The sequence below is a fragment of the Harpia harpyja genome, chromosome 13 (genome assembly GCF_026419915.1).
Source record: "Harpia harpyja isolate bHarHar1 chromosome 13, bHarHar1 primary haplotype, whole genome shotgun sequence".
In the NCBI taxonomy this organism is placed as follows: Eukaryota; Metazoa; Chordata; class Aves; order Accipitriformes; family Accipitridae; genus Harpia; species Harpia harpyja.
In genome coordinates, this window is record NC_068952.1 from 14,539,673 (window position 1) to 14,561,430 (window position 21,758).

Genomic DNA, 21,758 nt, shown 5'->3' on the forward strand with positions numbered 1-21,758 from the left:
CATTTCTTTGAAGATGTTGTTCTCATAAGGCAATAAAAGCTAGGCAGAGGTGTGTACAATGTAGAGGGGTTAGTGTAAAGAAAACTGACTTTTGTTCCCAGCTTCCCCCATACGTGCCAAGAAAGCTCCTCTTCATCTTTTTTATTTCAGTGCTTACAAAGGAATTAATGTTCTGCTTGCCAGAATTGATTAAAAAAAAAAATCTTTTTCTGGTTTGTGTTGTTACAGAGCTCTGAGATTTTAAAACTTATGACGATAGTAGTAGGCAATACATAAGTAGATAGCTATAAACACAACATGCATTTAAGACATTTCAACATGTTCCTTGTTTAACTAAATCAAATGCTAAATGAGATCTCTGTTTATGTATGTATAGGTAAATAGATGTGTGGATAAAATTAGTACAAAATTGCCAGGGTGAATCTGATAAATTATCAGGAAAGTAAAATACAGTATTTTATTGACATGAAAAATTAGTTTATATTACGAATCCTAACAGATTAGCCAACAGTTTATACTTCACCTGAGCCCATCAATTTCTGTCTTTAATCTTTCCCTCTCAATCACAAGACCCACAGTGTTTGCGTATCTCTGAGGAGAATGAGGTATCCTAGCAGGTAGGAGGAACATCTGTTCAAAGAAATGGGAAAGCATCAGTGTCAGGAAGTCTTTGTTCTTTGTGTTGTCCTTCCTCCACCCCCCAACCTGCAAACCCCTCTGCTCCTTGCCCCACTTTTCCCCTACTCTTTGTTGATCCTGTGTTCCTCTTCTGCAGCTGTGCCCACTTTGGTGCCAACAGCCCAGCAGATACTGTTTCTTGCTTTCTCAGTGAATGATGACCACTGACTGCAATCAGCACTGCCTTTATGGCAGTCAGGTGCTTTCCTCCTGGTTTGATCATAATTGCTGGACACAATTGAAATTAAAATCTAACCAGTTACTCATCTGGAATTTATAAATTTACTGCAATTTCTGAGTAGCAGAAACAGAAATAAAAAGCAAGTTTGTTGCCACCTCAAGAAAATGTCTAAACTAATCAACCACATGTATCCCTCCAACACAGTAAGCACCTGTGATTGCATGATGAGGAGTGTTATTCTCTTCAGAAATAATTAACAAATATGAGGGGCTACTTACTCATGCAAGTGACAAAGTGAATAGACAACATTAGGTTGGGAGAAGTCTATTGCTGAAGTTTGAGAATAAACCTTTTTCTAGCAGCTATCTGACTACGTAGGAAGGTGGTACAAGCCTGTACTGTTCTTCAGTGCTACAGATTTCTTAGCCAAGTTTGGGCAAGTCTATCTACAAAACAGAGCTAATGATAGTGCCTCACCAGGTCTAGTGTCAGTCTTCCCACTAAGGATATTGTGCACTCCTTTTCATTAATACTTCTGGTACTTGCCAAGAACTCAGCTGAATGTACTTCTCCAGTGTATTACCAGACTCTCACTGTCTGTAGGTTTGAAAACATAGATCTGTTTCTTCTTTGAAAATGTTGTAATACTTCTAATGACATCAAGCTATTGGATCTAATATATGTCTTCCATTTTAAAGGCTGGCCCCACTAGACCTAATAATCCTTTCAAAGACTGACTACAGTTCAAGCTTGTGACAATGAGTGGCAGTTGTAGCACATCTAAAAACTTGTAGTAACACCAAGTAAAATACTTAGTCATGCACTCATTAAGAACACTGCAATGTATGCTTTAGCAAGTCCACTACTATAAGGAAAAACAACTGAGTGCAGCTGGATACATTTTATCCATAAATTGCTCTTTAGAGCTGTTCTTGTATTGTGATGGTTGCGAAGGCTAGCTGTGAGGACTAAAGGCGGCTGCAAATAGTTGAATCTCTTAACTTTCTAAGTTCTAGGCAGTTTGCTTAATGGTGTGTTTAGGTGGGTGGGCAGTAGGTACCTGTTGTGGTTTAACCCCAGCTGGTAACTAAGCACCACGCAGCCGCTCACTCACTCCCCCCCCCAGTGGGATGGGGGAGAGAATCGGGAAAAGAAGTAAAACTCATGGGTTGAGATAAGAACGGTTTAATAGAACAGAAGAAACTAACAATGATAATGATAACACTAATAAAATGACAACAGTAATAATGAAAGGATTGGAATGCACAAATGATGCGCAGTGCAATTGCTCACCACCCACCGATGTACGCCCAGTTAGTCCCCGAGCAGCGATTCCCCGCCCCCACTCCCCCCAGTTCCTATACTAGATGGGACGTCACATGGTATGGAATACACCGTTGGCCAGTTTGGGTCAGGTGCCCTGGCTGTGTCCTGTGCCAACTTCTTGTGCCCCTCCAGCTTTCTCGCTGGCTGGGGATGAGAAGCTGAAAAATCCTTGACTTTAGACTAAACACTACTGAGCAACAACTGAAGACATCAGTGTTATCAACATTCTTCGCATACTGAACTCAAAACATAGCACTGTACCAGCTACTAGGAAGACAATTAACTCTATCCCAGCTGAAACCAGGACAGTACCTAAAAATATGTAAATAAAAGACTGATCCACTTGAATTCACATGGCAGATTCCATGCCATTCAGGGGAATAAGAAATCCTCTCAGTATATTCCTGACTATCTGAATGGGTATCCTAAATGCTGAGGGAGATTTTTATCTGTTATTGAAATAATGAGATGTTGAACACAGTGTACTGCAGTTTGCTGTTAATTACATGGAATTTGCTATACTGCATTGAAGATTTTTTTTTTATTGTGATGCAATCTCTTGCACAGCAGGGATAAACAGACTTTTAAATAGTTCATAAAATATTCATTTAACATTCCTATGTACAATAATAACAGAAAAATCACCCTGTTTTACCTCCCCTTCTTGGATGACAATGTCTTTTTGTTTCCCATTTTCAATTATCTTCAAACACATATTTCCTTTAACCTGGTAAAACAGCTGAAGGAATAGGAAAATAACATTAAGGCAACTACTCCAAAACATTCTGTACTTCATATTCTGTATATAAAGGATACATGTATAAATACATTCAATCTGTAATTGCAAATATGTACATATTTTTTCTAACAATAAATGACTTCCAACCTTTGTTGCTTTTGAAAGCATTACTAAATATATATTATTTCCATTATCTTACATGCATTTGACAGTCTAAGAGGTCTATAACTGCTTATAGAGCTATTCTGTGAACCCAGTGGAATTCTGTTGCACTGTCTTTACTCCTTTGTAGGGTTGGGACGTTATGGTTTAGACATCTGTTAATTACGCTGTATATAAAGCTTCATTTCAGATGTAGCAGGGTCTCCACTATTGTATTCAGTCAAACTAAATGTCACTTTTCCAAATAAGCTCCAAATATGCATGCACAAGTTTTTTGGGTGCATGTTTTCATTTTTTTTTTTTAATGAAGCTTTCTCATTTGGGAATAATTGCCCATTTGGAAGCTGTTCTGCTTTATTTCTGTGGATACCCTCAAAGCCCAGCAACAGCTGATCCTCTTCCTACTGTGCATGTAAATGTAAAAGGATTACATTCAAAGCATGTATAAGGACAGAACCACTGAACCCATAATTCTGTCCTCAGTGACCTTTCCGCAAGTCCGTTTTCAGAGTAGCTTTGGGGGGGCTCTGAGATGCTCAGACCTAGCCTCATGTTTTGTGGCAGAACTGTGCTATGATCTGTAAGCAGGTCTCTCTGACCTAGAATAATGGGCACATTGTTCCTCATTTTCTATAATACAGAGCAATAATACTTCCAAAAGTCAACTTTTCTGCCATTCTCTGCCAACTTCTATATGCTTTCCATGTTCTGTTTGCCATATCTGGAAACCAAAGAGATTAATTCATATAATTGCTAGTGCAGGTGAAATTGTCTGAAACCTGATTAAAAGTTAGAAGTATAGTGAAAATAATTTTATTTATAGTAATTCACTACAATTTTGGCAAAATGGAAAATAAATAGGGGAAAGAAGAAACCACTGAAGTATATACCCCCCCCCCAACCTAAACCTTTTCCAACATTAGAAAAGCTTAATCAATTTTTTTAGTCAGGATTATTTCCAAAAGAGTTTTGAAATATTAATTCAAGCCCCTGAGAATTCAAGAAACACCTCTATGAACATAATAAAAAATAAATATGCTGCCAAGGGAATGAAACAGTAGAGACAACTGAAGATTTCCAGTACGGAAAAGTGGTCATGCTGAGAGCTCTTATATGAGTCAAAAGTTCACCTTGTGCCAGGCACATCACAACGGGTAAATTATAACTCTTGTCTAGATGGCCACAGTGCCATGCTACTTATCCTCCTTGCACTCCACTTCCCCAGGTTCTTTTCCTGTCATTTTCTTTGGTGTTACTGAATGACTGTAAAAAATGCTATAGTAGCCCCCGTTACAGAGCACGCTGGGCAGGGCTAACTGCTCATTGTACAACATAAAGTGATTTGAGTGGGGAAATGATCTCTCCTTCATTTCAAAAAAGACTCATCTAGGACCGCAAGATCCTCATGGATTATCACACAGGCCATTGGCAATATGGCACTGGTAATGTTGAAATGGAAAGATCCTTCTTGAAATGTTGAGCTTTGGAGTGTTACCTTCCCTATAACTACTGAGGGAGCCATTACTGAACACACGCACAGGATGTGTAGATGAAGGGAAGGACAACAGAGGCAGAGTTTTATTCTGCTTGTGACCGTGAATCATGCAGCTAAGCAAACTTTCTGGTTATGAAAGACTGGAGAGGGGAAAGGGGCCATCCAGTTCAGTAGGCGAGCATCAGAGTCATAAGGAAAGATTCTGAACACTGTATTTTGAATTAAAAGGATTGTTTTGCAATGGGAAAGGAGGAATGAGGTGGGCTACACAGTGTCAATAAAAGTGTTTTTCTGACTGAATTTAAATAGTACCTTTCACTGTAAATTATGGTCTATTCTTCAAAACTTTTTGTTTTGAAAATGTCTGAGTGCTTCAGTCATCCATAAATCATCTGATATAACTGTGATTAATACAAGTGGCAGTAATTACTAAATCTACTGCTGTGCTTATATTATACCCTGAACTTTTATCAAGAAAACTATCAACTGTTTAATATCTCAGTGGGTTACAGTCCATGCCCATTTCACAGGACAGTTTGGCAATACAGTATTGTACTGTCTTTTTGCTAGAATTTTTTTTTTTTTTTATAAATGCTGACTGAGCTTTGCCTTCTGGGAAAATCTAACCTTTCCCTAAGTATCTCCTGGAAAAATCAAGGCTTGAGTAAGGAGGTACTGGGGTGTGTGTGGGTGTGTGCACCCACTTATGTATATGTATGTATATACACAAATATGTATGCATATAGATAGATAGTCAGTAGAGTTTGTGCCACCTGAAAATATAAGCTTTCCTAATTGGTCTGTTTTTACTGGGATAATCTGGTATCCATTCTCTACAGTAGTACTGAAAACTGAGGAAATGTGCAACATTTTCACTCTATTAACATCTTATTAATGACAAGATCTTGTTACGTGTAATATATATATATCTCTCTATATATCTATCTCCTTGTAGAAAAGCCTAGATTTGTACACTGCTACTGCATAATAGGTCAAAATTGGACACGGATTTGTCTTTCTGGGTGAAAAATGTGGCTCAAGGAAGAAACAAAGGTTGTTCATGTGTCTTTTTATCCCTTTTGTTACTAAACGTGCTTATTTATTATTATTTTTATACCTTCTTCTTTTCTTCCTTTCATTTTGCAGACTTCTGCCTTTTGTTTAGCTTTGTTTACCTTTCCTGCTTACTATGTGGCATCTTCTTGTTATGATTACACTAAAAACACTTCCTCTTATTATTTCTCACCTTGCCTCTAGGAGTTATGAGCCACCTAGAATTCATTCTTTACCCTAAGCATAACATTTTTTCATAACATTGCTCAATATGATCATTAAAACTGCAGTTATACCTATGAAAACTAAACCGAAAGCCCCTTAATATTGAGAGCTTTTTTTTTTTGACTCATTTAATTTTCCTTAAATTCTCTTTACTGTAGGAGAATTACATCCTCCTTCCTTAGGCTGCTTCACCCTTCCTGAGCATGCTTCAAACCTCATAGTATTGTGTTAAGCTGCAGTGAAAGGCAGCATGACCAGTGCTGAATCATTGTCAAGTCTGTAAAGGAGTATTTCACTCAGTTATGAAGACTCATAAAATAAATTATGCAGGCATTTCTGGAGGCAATAGGTGGAGATGCAGAGAGGTTGCCTTCAGTGGAAGGCATTCAGCATTACTGAAGCTGCTTGTCTTGGTAGGAATTCATTTCAACAGGGTAGTAGAAAGTGTGGATACTACCTTAAAAAGAGCACTATCATCCCCACCATATTAACGTGGTGAGAATTGTATTGCTGCTTCATCCAAGTATGTGTATCCTAGCAGAGTAAAGAAGGAAGCATGTAGCAGGGGAAGAACACAGTGTTTCTAATTGGTTTGTACAGGCCAATTAAAAAACAAGTCTATTTTATATTATGTACAGCAATGTATGTAATTTAATTTAGATTCACCTTTGATATCAAACTCTGCCTAGATGTAGGACCCCACAGCTCTGTGAGGGCTTTTGTAGCTGAGAGCTTATTCATAGACCTGGAAAGATACCTGCAATTTGCAGTGTACTTTGAGTGCTGACTGCTTCTGAAAGTGGAATTTGGGATTGCTCAGCTACTTCTGGGATTAGGCCCTGACTTGGCATACCCTGGCTTGTACTGCTTGTCAGATTGCTAAGCACTAAATTAATTTGCAGAGCAAATCAAATTCTGATGTGGGAGTAGAGCCTGGGTGTTTTCCAGACTTCAGTGGTGACTGATGTATTTGAGCACAGAAAAACAATTTTCTCCCTCTCTCATCACAAGGCTTTTCAGCTATCAGAAGTCTGGAAGGCAAACAGATGAGGAAGGTAGAGAAAACGATGTTGTGGTGTTTTGATTTTTTTTTTACTCTGCTCATTTACGTGTCATCTGTGAAACCTGAATACTACCCAAAACTCATCCCAACAATTTTATGCAGCAAACTTATTTCTGAAGACACAATCTCTTTCTGATGCAAAAGGATCATCTCTCTTATTACTTTGTAATAGGAGCTTTGTTTCTTATTAAAATATTCAAAGAGTTTTCACCAGATAAATGGGGGGGGGTGGTGTTAAATGTAAATAAGCAAAAAGGTTTGTCTTGCTTTGTTGCGACTCACGTTCTCAGTTTTATTTGGGAGATAAGCACCACAAAACTAGCTACTGGAATGCTCACCTAGCCCCTTTCCCCTCCTTCTTAGGCATCCATATCCCCATACAATGCAAAGGGAGAACTGAGCTGCTAGGGAAGAGTTTCTCAAAAGCATGCTGACTAGAGAGCAGCATATGCTAGAAGAAGGGGTCAGGCTTCATTTAAGCAGGTAATTTGTCAGAAACTGGAGTCAAGTCTTACTTGTGGTGTGTGTGTGAGGGGGAGAAAAAGAGAAATCAAACTCAGGTTAGAAAACTCAGATGAGCTGTGGCAGACGAGACCAAATCTGTATCATGTTTCAGAGCAAGACGTTGCTATATCTCAATCAGGCCATGTAAATATGCTAGGAGAAGATGAAGAGATTGGCCAAGACGATCAAAGGAGAGGGAATTTCTGTTCTGAGAGTCCTCTTTAAGACTGCAGCGTAAGGGCTCTGATCTGTGGGGCTGCATAAGTACTTAGGTGGCTCTATCCATAGGAAATAATAACCTAGATGCTGAGTGCAGAAACTTAGGGTAAAATATGCACAGCACAGTGAGAAGCAGGGCTTTTAAAACCAAGCAGAATATTATGCCAATGCAAATGTGTTGCAGGTGGTAGATGAAAGGCTGATTTGAATTTCTCTGCATGGAACTGCACTGTTTTATGTAGACACAACATCAGAATATAAATTGTTACGAAATCAAAGTCAGCTAGCGGAGATTCATTGTGTTTAAGTGGTGGTCTGAAGTGGGTAAAGAGACAGGAGCTGAACTACTTTTGTGATCCTAGATTTAGCTGTTAGCATATCTCACTTTCCCCCAAAGCAGCCCACACGATGCAGTAAATAAAATCTGAAATTCTTTTACTATAGCTAAGCTTTGTTATGATTATGGGTTTTGTCTGTCATTAACTTCCTCCAAAATATACAGTTCCCTTCAGTTTTCACTTACCTTATTTCTTTAGAAGTTATATAATGAATTTATAAGATAAGATTAGAAGGGTTTTTTCCCCCTCAGGCTTTGCAAGTAAGCGAAAATGCAGTAAATACACCATGAAGTCTGTGAGCTGTGTAAGTGCCGAAACTCTTCTTGTCACAAATACTTCTGTATGATGAAAAGTTCAAGACACAAAGGTATGTCGAGGACTGTTCCCTCGTACCTGGGATGCACCTGCTATCCCATAGCTGTGAGGGGTTGAGCATCATGTCAGGACCACCACAGAAGCTTTCACTGGTCTCATCAAGTTGACTATACAGGACTTGTAGTTACTAGTCCATGTAATCCAAAGCTCTCTTGACAAAACTAGCTATATAGCACAAACACTTTCATTTCAGTGCATATTAAGAAAGTTTTGTCCATATAGCTATAAAGGTGCATTCTCACAGCAGGTTTTTTGCCATGTTTCAACAGAAGATGCATTTCCCAAAGCAATGCAGTTTCATTTTAAGAATGAGTCTGATTTAGAGGCAGAGAACGTCCAAGTAAATGTTTGTTGACTGCATCTCTGTTCTGATGGAGAAGGGAGCAAGGGGGAACTTAACATTTACAAATAGGAAAAAGAACGAATATGACATAGTGGTAAAGTCAAGCTAAAGAATCTGAATGGTTTATCTCTGGTAAAGTGCAGCTTGATTTGGCTCCTTATAAAACCTGTCCAATGGAAAACAATGTCTCAGGTGTGAGGCAGTACTTCTGTGCAGAAGGATGGCAAATAAGTAGTGCATAGAAAGTTAAGATGGAAGTGAAGCAGTAGAGACAAAACTAAGAAGGAAGAAAATGTCAAGTTACATATTTAGGAAACTCCTGCTTGTTGAGAGGAGGAAAAAAATTCTGCAAGACTAGCTGTCGTTTTAGCATAAATGACTGTTCAGGAGACGATCCTAAAAGGTTTTGAAGAGAGTCCAAATCAAGCCTCTGTTTTTTCTCATAATTAGCCAGTCAGAACTGATCTTCCTGATACACCTGCACATTAACAGCGCCAACAGAGAACAGCTCAGGAGCAGGAGGATGCTCCTAAGCCCTTATCTCTGCATGTGAACCCCTTGCTGCTGTGAACTGCAGGCTGACAAGCACAAGTTGTGCCACAGGACATACTGTAAGCCATGTGATAACAGGCATACAATAATGAGTGAACAGATATAAACAATCCTAAATTTAATTTTCTTTTCTAAACCAACACTTCTTTGCTATCAGAATAATACAGTAGAATAGCATCAGCTAAATTTGCATAAAGGATTTATGGGGTTTTGCATTCATGATTTGGCCTGTTTAACAGTATGCCTATATAGTTTATCTTTCAAATTATCACTCAGAACTATAAATGACCTTTTGCCTGCCAAAATAATGAGCTGAACATGGCTTTAAATGTTTTTTTTTAATCCCAAATCTAATTTAGGACTATGACCTTTTAGTAGGATACTCTCTGCCTCATAATTCTTCTCTAATGAAAAACATGGATCTAAATTAGATCACAGGAAGGTGCAAATGTGTCTGATAAAAAGCTATGGTAAAATGCAATCTATGACTATATTGTACCTCCATAAAAGGGGACAAAATTGGCCCATATGTTAAACTGATAAGTAACCGATAACGCTTCTGATGTGTATATTGCCAATTTTCCTATCTGATAGGAATTTTATGTTTCCATTTTTGGTTGCTGAGTAATTGTGGGAAATTTGCTAATGAGCAAATAAGCCATGTAAATGAGGATGTACTGATACCTAAAAAATCTTGTAGCCAGTTGAATTAGTAAATTTACTATACTGGTGCATACTGATATAAGTTATGCCTTTATAGATATGGCTAACTTTCTATACTGTTGGAAAGTCATATAATGGGTTTAGGCTTATTAAAGGCAGGCCAAATTCTTTTCAAATACATGAAATCTTGAAAAAAAAAAAAGAAGAGACAAATTATATTTATCTAACTTTCATTTTGATGGAAGGGGAGGAGGAGATACATTTAAAAAAAATGAAACAGCATGGGAATGGGTTGGGGACCAAGGATAATCCATTATGAACTGGGAGATGCAGGGAGAGACAAGATTGTAAGGAACAGAAAAAAAAAATACAATATGTTTTATATTGTAGTGCACATTATTGTACCGGTTAAACTTCAGCTCATTTTTGTGTGTTCCTCTCTTAATGTATAGCTCTAATGTATTCTTCAGAGCAAGAAAATAAATTAATTGTATAAAACCAAAAAGGTTAAGTTGCAGAAAAAATTATATGGAATTGTTAACTTCCATATGTACCTTCATTTTATCCTTTGCCAAACCTTGATGTCATTGACCTCGATAAGAAAATTCACTCACTCTTTTTTAATCTAACATATAATACTCAACAATATACCATAACAGCAGCGTAGAGATTAGCTATTCTTGTCAGTGCTTTCTGAGCAGTCATCCTACAGATGCGATTGCTCCTTTTCCAGGGACTGTAGTCACGCTGACGAAACCACATTTTGTTTTCCCCAGCTAAGTATCTCTGGAATTTTCTTGTAAATAGATGATGGATGCTAAATTCTCCTGGTTAGCAACAATCACTTCACACGCGCTGCCCTGGGACCTGGCTTGCCTCCTTCCCAGCCCAAGCGACCTGATGGCATGGTCCTGGCCGGTGCCAGAGCTCCCCCTGCGCGGCCGCTGAGAAGGGACATCATGGCGCGTGTTGGGTAACCTGGTAGGTGACAGACATGCCTGTGCCCACAGCCATGGGTGGGCTGTGAGGCTGTGGTGGCAATCCAAAGCAGGCAGGAGTCAGACAGTGAGAAGGTAGCATCCACGCTTTCAGAGTGGTGCGGTTATAATGACTACAAACACCTGCACAGCACAATTATAACAGAGAGTTAATGAAGGCTGTTGTGATATGGTTGGGTTGGTTTTGTGAGAAATGATTCAGTGGTAAGCAAATGCAAATTTTGGTTTCTTTTTAAAAGGATTTATCGAACTTGACTCACTTCTGCCTTGAACTATGTAGATGCTTAGGCTTGGGTTTCCAAAGGTACTTAAAATTAGGTGGCCAAGTTTTACTGGAATTCCCTGAAATTAAATTACTCTGCTGGGAAGCAAGGCAAATTGTCTCCCATCCTGAAATCCTTAGTGCCAGGCCTCTAGTGTCCCCTTTCCCTTAGTGTTCCTTCAAAGCCATTTGTGATACCTCTGACTCAGAGGAGTCCTCAGGCCAAGCAGACGATTCCATGAAAAAGGCAGTTAACAAAGTAGGTGTAAGCTGTTACAATTTTGATAGGTTTCTACTCTTTCTTCCTATATTCTGCATTTGGCACAATGGCTAGTCACAACTCAAAGCGGTGGGATGGCTTTCTTTTGATACAGAAGATGTGCAGCAAAGGGGACTGATTTGAAAAATGTTTAGAGACTCTATTCTTCAACCTTCCAAACCTGAATGAAAGCTGAAAATGCTGATGTTTTTCACAAAGTCCAGAAAAATATAATTTCAAGCCAATCAAAATAATTTATTTTTATTTTTGAATTTCAAAGTTACTTTTGAAATATAGACCGATCTTCTGCAACAAAGTATCACTTTAAAAATATCATTACCTTTCCAAAGTTTTGTTCCAAAATGTTGAAATGAGACATTTTAATGTGTCAGAACAATTTATCTAGTTTCCCCTTGGAAATGAATTATAGCTACATAGATCTGATCTCATGTGCTTGTTTCAAAGGAAATGCACAGATGGTGTATGGTTCTGGTGAATGATTCTGTTTAAGTCTTTGAACAGATCTAATAAATACAACATCACAAGCCTGGCATTGCTGATGTGTAGCTTCAAAAGTAGCTGCATTTTAATCAGTATAGATCAATTAAAACAGCAAAATATACACAGCCTATAGGTTACCTCTTCTCCTTCTTCAATATGATAATCCTTCCTTTCATTTGGCCCTCCAACAAACATCACGTTTAATTGATGGCGATGCCTAGAAAAGAAAGTGACATTTTAAAGCTACCTCCACTCATGATGTTCTTTATTTCATGTAAGTTTTTTTTAATTCTTTGAGGACAGTGAGTCAATGAAACAATGCTGAGTGACAAGCAACATCCAGAAAGAGAACTCAAAAGACCTTCGATGCATCCCTCTGCTCTGCCACTGTCTTGCCGGGTGACCTGAGGCCAACTACCTCCCTTCTGGTGTTTCAGTGCCTCCAGCTATGAAAAGGGGACATCGATAGTTACCAACTGTGGAAAGAGCTTTGAACTGTAAAGATAAAGAATGCTACATAAGAGGCAGGAACGACAGGAAAATGTCTTTTCAACCTGAGCGGATTAGATCAGGATTCTGTAAAGGTAAAACACTTTTAAAGGTCAATAAAGGTAAAAACGTACTTTTCTTCCCATTGGTAGAATTACGGGAGATACTGATGGTAGGAATTATCAGCTAATTTCTCTTCTATTTATACTGGTTTTGCTAAGGTGGAACAACATTACAATGGTTTCATTGTGGTTGTGGCTAATCAGAAAAGGAGATTCAGGCCCTTAAACTTAACTTTGCCCCTTTTAAGAGCCCCAATGAGCACTTCTCTCAGCTGTCACAAAGAATAGATATCACCCCAATTATCTATCAGTCCACTTACACTAATAAAGAGGTAAGGTAGCAGGTTTTCATTTGCTAAAAACCCCTATAAATTAGGCCTGTTAGCTGTGATTCAAAATTTGTTCTTAAGCTCTTTTTGACATGTGAACTGAGGTGTTTTGACCTCAGCTTTTTAGTGAGGAGATTCTGGGCAATACTAGGGCTAACAGGAGATCCTAGTAACACAGAACCAGCAGAGCCACACTCCCCTGCAACACGGGGAAGAATGATGTGCTTCTGTGTCAGCACCTCTTAAGCCTGAATTGAGAGAAACTTGTTTTGAATGGCTGAGCATATCTATTTGCTCTGCCACCATTACCATGTTTACTTTGAAGAGTATTTAAATGAAAATGAACAACACAGTAGGGACTAGTAAAGCAGAAATAACAAGTAACAGTGACAAATTAGTTGGTCAAATAAAAGTCTAAAGAATTAAATTAAATTACAATTCTTAAATTGACTGTTTTCACCATAGGAACCTGTACACATTATAGCACTTGGCTTTATGCCCATATCCTGAAATAAGGAACTGAAATCAGAACTGTTTGTACCATGCAGATTTAATATTTGTTTTTAAGAATGCACTAAAATACTTCTGCATTAATGAACGCTTCTACTGAAGAAGGGCAGGAAAACTAAAACAGTAACAACACAGCTAATAAATAATTAAATAAATTAAAATAAACCCTGGAGAATAAAATAAGAGGAAGACAATCTATGGGTATCTTGTAGTCTGCTGTAAAGATAATTTTTTTATAGAAACCCATACAATTTCATTATTAGTTCAATAACTAAAAGTGAAAATACTGCTCTAAAAATCATTGTTGCTTAAGTTTTTGTTTGGCAAATCTACCATTAATTCTGTTACCCTATGGATTTAGCTAGGTTTTACATAATAAACAGGCAACTATGGGTTAATCATTCCTGTCATTAACAATTACATAATGACACCATCAAAAAAATCCAGCTATGAAATACAAGCAGGAACTCCAATAGGTTTGTTTGTCCATATTGCTAAATAAAACTCTCTGGTTAATATAGTTGCATTAAGAAATAAAATCAGAAGGAAGGAAAGCAGTTTCAGCTAAGACTGCCAAAATGCAGTTAGAGCATCGTAAAGGTTTCAGGGGTGTGAAAATTACTTGATCGCACTATTTTTAGAATAAGGTGCTAATCAATGGCCTATTTAGTTTCATATACTCATATATTTCTCCTCTTAACCACATAAAGAAAATGGTACCAGCAGGTACCAGTAGCACCAGGAGCAGCAGGTAGTGAGACTCAATCTGCACAGTAGATGGCTTTCCTCTCCTTCTTCATAAGCTGAAGCTACACTGGAAAAATGGATATTTTTTTTTTTAATCTATGCAATTTTTATCACAAAAAAATGTTCCTTGTTTCACTGTGGCTTGTTACAATGTTTATAGGGAAGACCTCTGATAGATGTCACGTTCTAGAGTTACTTCAGAACTGCTGGTATATGGTACAGAACAAACAGTGCGGTAATAACAAAAAGGTGGTTCTTACTGATGAGGAAAGAAAACCATGACTATTTCATATACATAAAGTACTAAAATTTTACCACCATCACTGGCAAGCTTTAGAAATGGATATGCTTTACAAAATGCTTCCTAAATCCATTTTGAAAATGAAAGAAATGCAAACACTCCTAACACGACACTTTTCTCATTCTCTCCCACTGTGAAACTATTGTAGTGATTCAAGTTTCATAATTTTTCAGTTAAACATACAATTGTAGTTTCAACACAGACATCTCAGGAAGGATGTGCCTTTTACCTTATCTTTATCTTGCAACCATTACTTTGAAAAGTAATCCTTGCACCTGTGAATGGAAATTAATATCACCGCTACAGTACTGCCCATTCAGCTTTTGATTAGAGGTAGCACTTCAGGGTAGGGCAAGAAGCATATTCTTTGATGCTTTTTTTTAATGATTAAAATTGTAATGCAAGATTTTTTTTTTTAAATTAAAAGCAAGAAAAAATGGTTTTTATTTTCTTTATAAAACCTGGGTTTATATCATTGTTTAGAGAGAATCCTTTCTTATGAAAGCCTTCGGTATAGAGAGTTTTGGACAAAATATATTATCCTCAACTTCACTGACAAAAGAAATCCTTGCTAACTTTGTGACTAAAAGGTGCCACACGTTGGATTATTTACACTGGAATTTGTTCATGAGCTTTGACACTGAGAATACACATGCTGTACAACTGCATAATGTCCCCACTTTTTTTCTTTTATTAGCTGTCTCATTCAGAATATGGTTCATAGCTTTAAGCTGCCTCTTCAGCCTCCCTACCCTGCTTTGACAGCTCTGGAAATGCCCTGGAAACCTACTCTTCCAGTGCCCCTGCTCTTCCTTTCACCTTATCTTTCAGTGATATGTCCCACCGGTTTTGATTGCTCCTGCAGCTTTGGCTCCTCTGCAATGTTGGAACGACTCTCAGCAGCTCTAGCAGCTGTTCCAGGCTGTAATTTGGTAGCACTAATCTGTTAGCTAAATCTTACCATTTCTGAATGTGATGCCATCTCCTCTAATTTCTACAAGTTTATTGTCACAGGGCCTTACACACATTCCCTGAACTCAGTCTAACTGCCTACAAGAGACTTTGAGTTGAGGCAAATATCTTATATTCAAGTTGATCTTTACAGCTCTTGCTGAGTTACTGGAAAACAGATTTCAGTCACTTTCTGTTCTTTGAAACAGCACTCTGACTGACTGCAGTCTGAGAGGAACTACAGTTCCTTACTAATCTTCACCATGTATGCATTTTAGCAGCTTCCTCTTATAGCTAGGAATATTTATATACCTAAGAACTGGGTAAAAAAAAAAAAAAATCTTCATTTACTTACATAAGCTTATTGCACACAGGTGGCAAAAAGGCAGTTTCGTTTTCTTCTATCCATTTTCTTACATTTACAAGAAGCTCCATGGTCCACCAGCTATGAAAATTTTGACAGAGATACTACAGTTTGCAGAGTGCTTTTTCTGTGAGCAAACTGCATGTGGTTCCATCCCCAGAGCTCAGAGGATTGGTTGGTAGAAGAGGTGTCTTCAGGCTTCAGTGTCAAAGGGTCATCAAGGTCCATCAGCCAAAGGTTACTTCGTAAAGAGTACTAATGCTCCAGCAGCTTAGCTAATAATTGACTAGTGTTTTTAAAATATGTATTTTCATCAGAGGCTGATTCTGCCTACAGGAGGTGTCTTAATTCTCTTTACTGCATCAACTGGAGTGTGTGTTTCCTCTTTACAAAAATTGCCTTGTTACATACACAAACTGAGAGTTAGGAAAATGCACATGACTCGGGCATCCACACCCTGCAAGTCTAATAACGAAACAGATTTCAAAGCTAAATGCAAATTGACAGCAGTTGCTCAAAGTTTAGTTACATATAATATACAAAAAGTATTTTTATACATGCATAACCATATATAGGTATTTCAGGCTTGATAATAGAGCCCCATTTCCTTTTCACCACCTCCCTTCAACCTTCTTAGGCTGAACGTTTGGGGGAGTGTGTGTTTGAAAATATTGGGGTCGTCTTCTGCCAAATAACAAAAATAAAGACGTCTCTTGCATTTGTAAAACCAAAAGCAGCTACCCATAAATGCTCATTTTTAATTTGATCCTCTCTTTGCAATGTTGTAGCGGGCCTTGTTGGAGAGCTGAACTTGGTTCTGTGATGCCCTTTGGGAAAGCGCAGCATACTGTCACCAAATTATCAGGCAAACAAGAAACTGAAAACTGTCAGGCATTCCAGACCTGTATTAGTCTTTATTCCTTCACTAGTTTCTGTTCAATGTCTACATAGTTCCTACGGGATTGCTCACTCTGTTCCCTGCCACCCCCATTTTTTAATAAGCAAATGTATAAACATTTATTTTCAGACTTGAAATACATGAAATGGGTGGTAAACAAAAAAACCCAAGACATTACAAAATTTTGGCACTTTTCAGTTGCTCTTGACATAGCTTAGTCTTCTGATTATATCTACACTGTTCTTAGTGGGTGAATGTGTATGGGTATAAGGTTATAATATGATTTGTTTAAAAGTGAGTGTTACATGCTCCATGGCTTGCGCGTATGAGCAGTCCAGCAGCTGCTGGACTGAAGAGTCAGCATGCTGGAACAGTACAAATTTGGGAGTTCTTTACCTTATACCATTATAATTTTCCAATGGAAAAAAGCAATGGAGTGTGAGTTTTAACTAATACCAATGTTCTTATTCCAGTATGTGTAAGGGTGATTCTGTTTTACCTTCATCTCTATTACTTCTTTGCAGTTTAGTTTAAATTAATTACATAATTGATCAAAAAACCCCCATTTATTTTGGGATAACAAGATCCACATGTGGATTACAGTTCTGCTGTATTTGTACAATCACAATGGGACCGGCAATAATTTCCTCTGAAATAAGCCCAAAGGAATTATTATTTCACTCAATTATAGAAACACCCTCCCCACCGCCCATTATTTATTTAGCACATGAAATTTCTACTATCAGAATGGCTGTGGTGAGACACTGGTGCATAGCAAAGTCATTAGGCCTGTTTTTGGACCTACAGACAGGAACACTTCAGTGCTTTTTGTACTGTAGGCTGCTGGCACACTATTCAGCTGCAAAGGAAAGAGATCTTCTATTTAACATGCACTTTCACTTAGAGGATTGCGACCCAGCCTGGCAGGACCAGGAGAACTGAAGACACTCTGTTTTAATGACCATGGTTTTGTAAAGCTCTACCTCATCATCAGTAACATGCATTGCAGAGCAGGACTCCATTTATCGGGCTTGAAAACCAAGGGATTGTACAAAGCCACAGTAGGAAAAAACACAGATCCTGGAAGTGATAGAGCCAAGCCTTGTTCACCACAATATTAATGTGCCAGTTTTAACTGCAGGGCTATGGTCTGCAACCCCTACTCTAATCCCTAGTCTCCACTTTTTTTCCACTAGGCAGAATACAAGGTACTATTACCTGCAGAGAAAACTATCTGTTGCATGGTGATAAATCCACTTTGTGGCTAGAGTGAGGTATGAAAACCCGACAGCTAGACCTACTCAGGGAGGAAACAAATGAAGTTCACTTATAAAATTCACCATTAGTATGAAGCTGAGGTTATTATCACAGGGTAGCATTTTCTGCTACCTTCTGTAACCAATAGGTTTTGAAAAATGCAGTTAATGGCCTCTCCATGTGTATAACAGGTATAAGGGAACGATGGGATTTCGTTGTTTAGGTTTTTTTGAGGAGGGCTAAGAAATGGTCTGCAAGGCCTAGAAGTACTGGGCCATGAAACTCAATTTCTGTGAATTGTATTGGAGAGGCAAAGAAAAGAGCCAGCGTTACAAGTCTCCATGAGACCCAAGTAAATAAATACACCTCGTGACCTGATAGAGGCCTGGATTTTTCTTGCTAATCTGCTTCGCAATGACTTTTCACATCCATCAAAGCCTGTTCTAGCAGCTGGGGCTTCTGCTCTCACTTTTGGCTCAGATCCTTCCCTTTATGCAAAGGTAAGGACTCGATTTGTCAGCTTTTGCTGCCAGAGAAGCACAAGACTACTGAAGCACAGAACTGCTACACAAAAATAATCCATCTTTTGTATTAAGGGTACACGAAAAAAGTGGTAGTAGAAAAAACTGAGTTTAGGACAGCACCTACTCTATTTTTCTACTTTCCTCAACCACCAGACCTATTAGAGACTTAAATTTACTAGCTGGTGTCCAGCAAGCAGGATATGTTAACAAAAACCACATAAGCTAAATATTGTGTTCCTAGTTAGAAGACGTATTCAGGTTTGTTGGCCAGGATTTTTATCTGTATTAAAGTGATATTTGGTCACTTTTCCATTACTCCCTGTATTTTTTTTTTTTTTTCACCTAAAGAACTGATGATAAAGACCTAGAATGGCTTAGAGCCCCTGGGAAGGGGAAAGGGAAACAGACCATAAAGCCAGCAAGTATGGATGCTGCCTGCTCTGCTCTGCCCATTTTACTCTTGAAAGCAAACAGCATTGTGAAAATTGGCTCTTAAGCTTTGTTTTTTTCATACTTAGTGCTAAGAAGTATTCTGAAAAATCTTCACCGGGGAGGTTTGCATTCACCAGCAATTTGAGTACAAAATCCTTTTGGTATCATTTCAACTTTGCCTTTCTGTCCCTCTGCAATACAGAGACTGATCTTCCCCAGTTGTTAAAATACTGGAGCTACACTGAAGTGATAATCTGGAGATTCTGCAAGCAGAAGGAAGCAAGTAACTTTCTGCACCATTAGGACAGCTTTAACTTCTGCTTTTTATCTTTTTTTCTTTTTTTTTTTTTAATATTATGAAGAAATGGAAAAAGGAAAACCTAGATATGACTAAATAATCCATTTCACCCAGTTGAACATGCTTCCTATTTTTGGTCAATTCTGTGCTGCTTCTGTTTGTTCTTTGAGAACAAATACAAATGAAGTACTTCTTTAAAAAATGAAAAATTATTTATATTAAAAAGCCCTATATAGTTGCTGAAAACAAAAATTCAAATCGGTAACAAGCCTACTACTTGAACCCAAGTACAGTTATGTTCCTACAAACTAATTCACATAGCCAAATTTCACCGATATATTCATAAACATACTATCAAGAGCCTCAGTCTCTGTGGGGACAAACATAAGAAGCAAGTGAATCACATAGCACGGTAGAAAAGTTAAAGATCCCATGAAAACTACTAGAATCTTCACTGTTATCACTGTTACTTTTATGGTGAGGATGATTAAAATAAAACACGCAGTGATTATCATCTATATAAACACCAAAATTAGACTCACTGAGTCCTCACTCTTGCCTGAGTCTAAGGTTAAATCTGCAATAAAGAGCTTGTCCGTATATTTACAGCTTCAGCTTTGATTCTTCCCGACATTCTTGTATTTGCCAAAAAAGTGCTTGTTTGGATGAAATTATGTTCACAGCAATCTTTGCGTGGTATAGAATATTTAATTTTCTAGTGTAATGATGCACTGCTAAGGGTAATGAAGGCAGCTCATGTTTTCTGGTATGCCAACTAAACCTATGTGATGATGGGAAATTTCTCTAAGAAATGAACTGTCGGTTTTCTCTTTTTCTCCATGCCAGCCACCTTCATCAGTGGTCAGATAACAGCAATCGCATGTTGCTTTACCTGTCAATGGTGTATACCACTGAAACATATTCTAAGTAATGCCCGCAGTAATAGTACCAACAGCAGAACAACTTTCTTGACAAGCAAGAAGCACCTTGTCTCCATTCAAAACAGTCTCAAAAAGTTTCAGCTCATTTATGGATCAGAGGTGGGTGGAGGAGGTAATGAAGTCACATGTAACTGCCACTCAATCTGCCAAAAGCAGTTGGGAGATCAGTGCTATTTACTTAAAACTGGCTAAGTGCCTGTCACCTGCTGCGGGGCCACCAATATTTCATTTTTAGAGGCCATGGAAATCCAAGCGCTGTGTAGCACCCTCTACAACCATCCACCCTGTAAAGTAATACCCAGAGCTTGTTGCTTTGCCCAGAGTGAAGTAGCGGTAGAAAGGAAAATGGTTGCTAGTACTTATGTCAGTAACCCAACAGAGCTGTCTAGGAAAGTAAATACGGTGACAATGCCTAACCATGGGTGGAAAAAAAGAAAGAGTATGTCTCTGTCTCAACTGCTTAACAGTGTTGGAACATTGCTTGTGTTTATATCTGCTGATGTGGATTGTTTACCATCTTCCTGCCACATAAAGGTAAGACAGATCTGACTGCAGAATAAATCCGTGTTAGCGGTATACTTTAACAATAAACGTGCTTAAGGCTTTGTGTTTTCATCTGGTAACTGTTTCTAAGCATGTAATAGATCAGATATACACTGTGTTGTTTCCATGTGTAAGTGATGTTAGCCTTTTAGATCTATTCAGCATTTTCATGTCAGAACACCCAATTCCATCCAGAGGTGAAGCCAGCCCTCAATGAATTATCCATACGGGATAAGCCCCAGTATTTTTGGTTATTTCTATTAACTAGCATTCAGAAATCATTTTATATGATTCCTTTTAACCTGTACTACTTGTTTTGAAAGTGCCAGGCCATCCCTCTCGTCGCGCACAGCAGCAGCGGAGCAGCAAGTAGCCTGCAACGCCCTAGGGTGTGCAGCTAGTGGTACTACAGAGAGAATCGTTTCGTTTACTGGCAGTAACTAGTTGTTTTTCTCTCCGGCTCGGACCTGAGCACGACAGACGGGGGCATTATTTCCCACCGATGTGAATTAGCGTGAGGATGAACTTCGCTGACCTAGCGGCTAATGCCTTTTACCGAAAGCCCTCAGGAGGTTTGGTCCCGCACGACCCGGGGCCGGGGCCTGTCTGCCTCGTCTCCGGAGTGCGGAACGGCGGGGGCCGCTTCGGCCGGCAGCGATGTCTGGCGCTAGCGCGGGGGGGGGGGGGCGAGGGACGGACGGGCCGGGACAGGCCGCTCCCACTACCCGCCCGTCACCTGCAGCCGCCCTGCGTGACCCCGCCGCAAGCTGCGCGGGGGGCGGCGCGGCGTCGAGCCGGCGGCGGGCCGCGCTCCCTGCCCCGCCCCGCCCCGCGCGGCAGGCCCCGCCCGCGCGGCGGAGGGGGCCGGGCTCTCGCCGCCGCCGCCGTGGCCCGCCGCCCGCCCGCCCTCGCGGCGGGGAAGGCTTAGTCCCGGCACCGCAGCCGCCCTCCTTCCTGCCGTGCTTGGGGGCGCCGCCCTCCCCGAGGGCGCGGCGTCCACCCAGTCCCTTCTCCCCTCCCCGCGCCGCTGTTAACGGCCGTTAACGATGAGAGCGCGGCCCGGGCAGAGAACCGGGGCGGCCCAGGGCCGCTGCCCAGCGCCGGGCGCGCCGCCGCCCTTGCCCCGCCGGGGCGGGGGAGCCCTTGATAAACCGTTCGGGAGGAGTTGGTGTCAGG

General features: G+C 39.5%; 1 protein-coding gene across 2 annotated transcripts in view; it reads right to left on the reverse strand.

Moving 5' to 3' along the window:
* Positions 1-15,886, reverse strand: part of HAAO (3-hydroxyanthranilate 3,4-dioxygenase) — a 36,084-nt gene extending 20,198 nt beyond the window's left edge. Inside the window, exons 1-4 of one of the 2 annotated variants that reach the window (XM_052806411.1) lie at positions 15,681-15,884; positions 12,075-12,153; positions 2,841-2,924; positions 524-630 (exon numbers count right to left, since the gene is read on the reverse strand). In XM_052806411.1, coding sequence (XP_052662371.1) covers positions 524-630; positions 2,841-2,924; positions 12,075-12,153; positions 15,681-15,760 — 350 coding nt within the window. In that variant the 5' untranslated portion in view covers positions 15,761-15,884. Of the gene's footprint in view, positions 1-523; positions 631-2,840; positions 2,925-12,074; positions 12,154-15,680 lie in introns of both variants that reach the window. The other variant, XM_052806412.1, reaches the window with a different exon arrangement.
* Between the last annotated feature and the right edge of the window lie 5,872 nt (positions 15,887-21,758).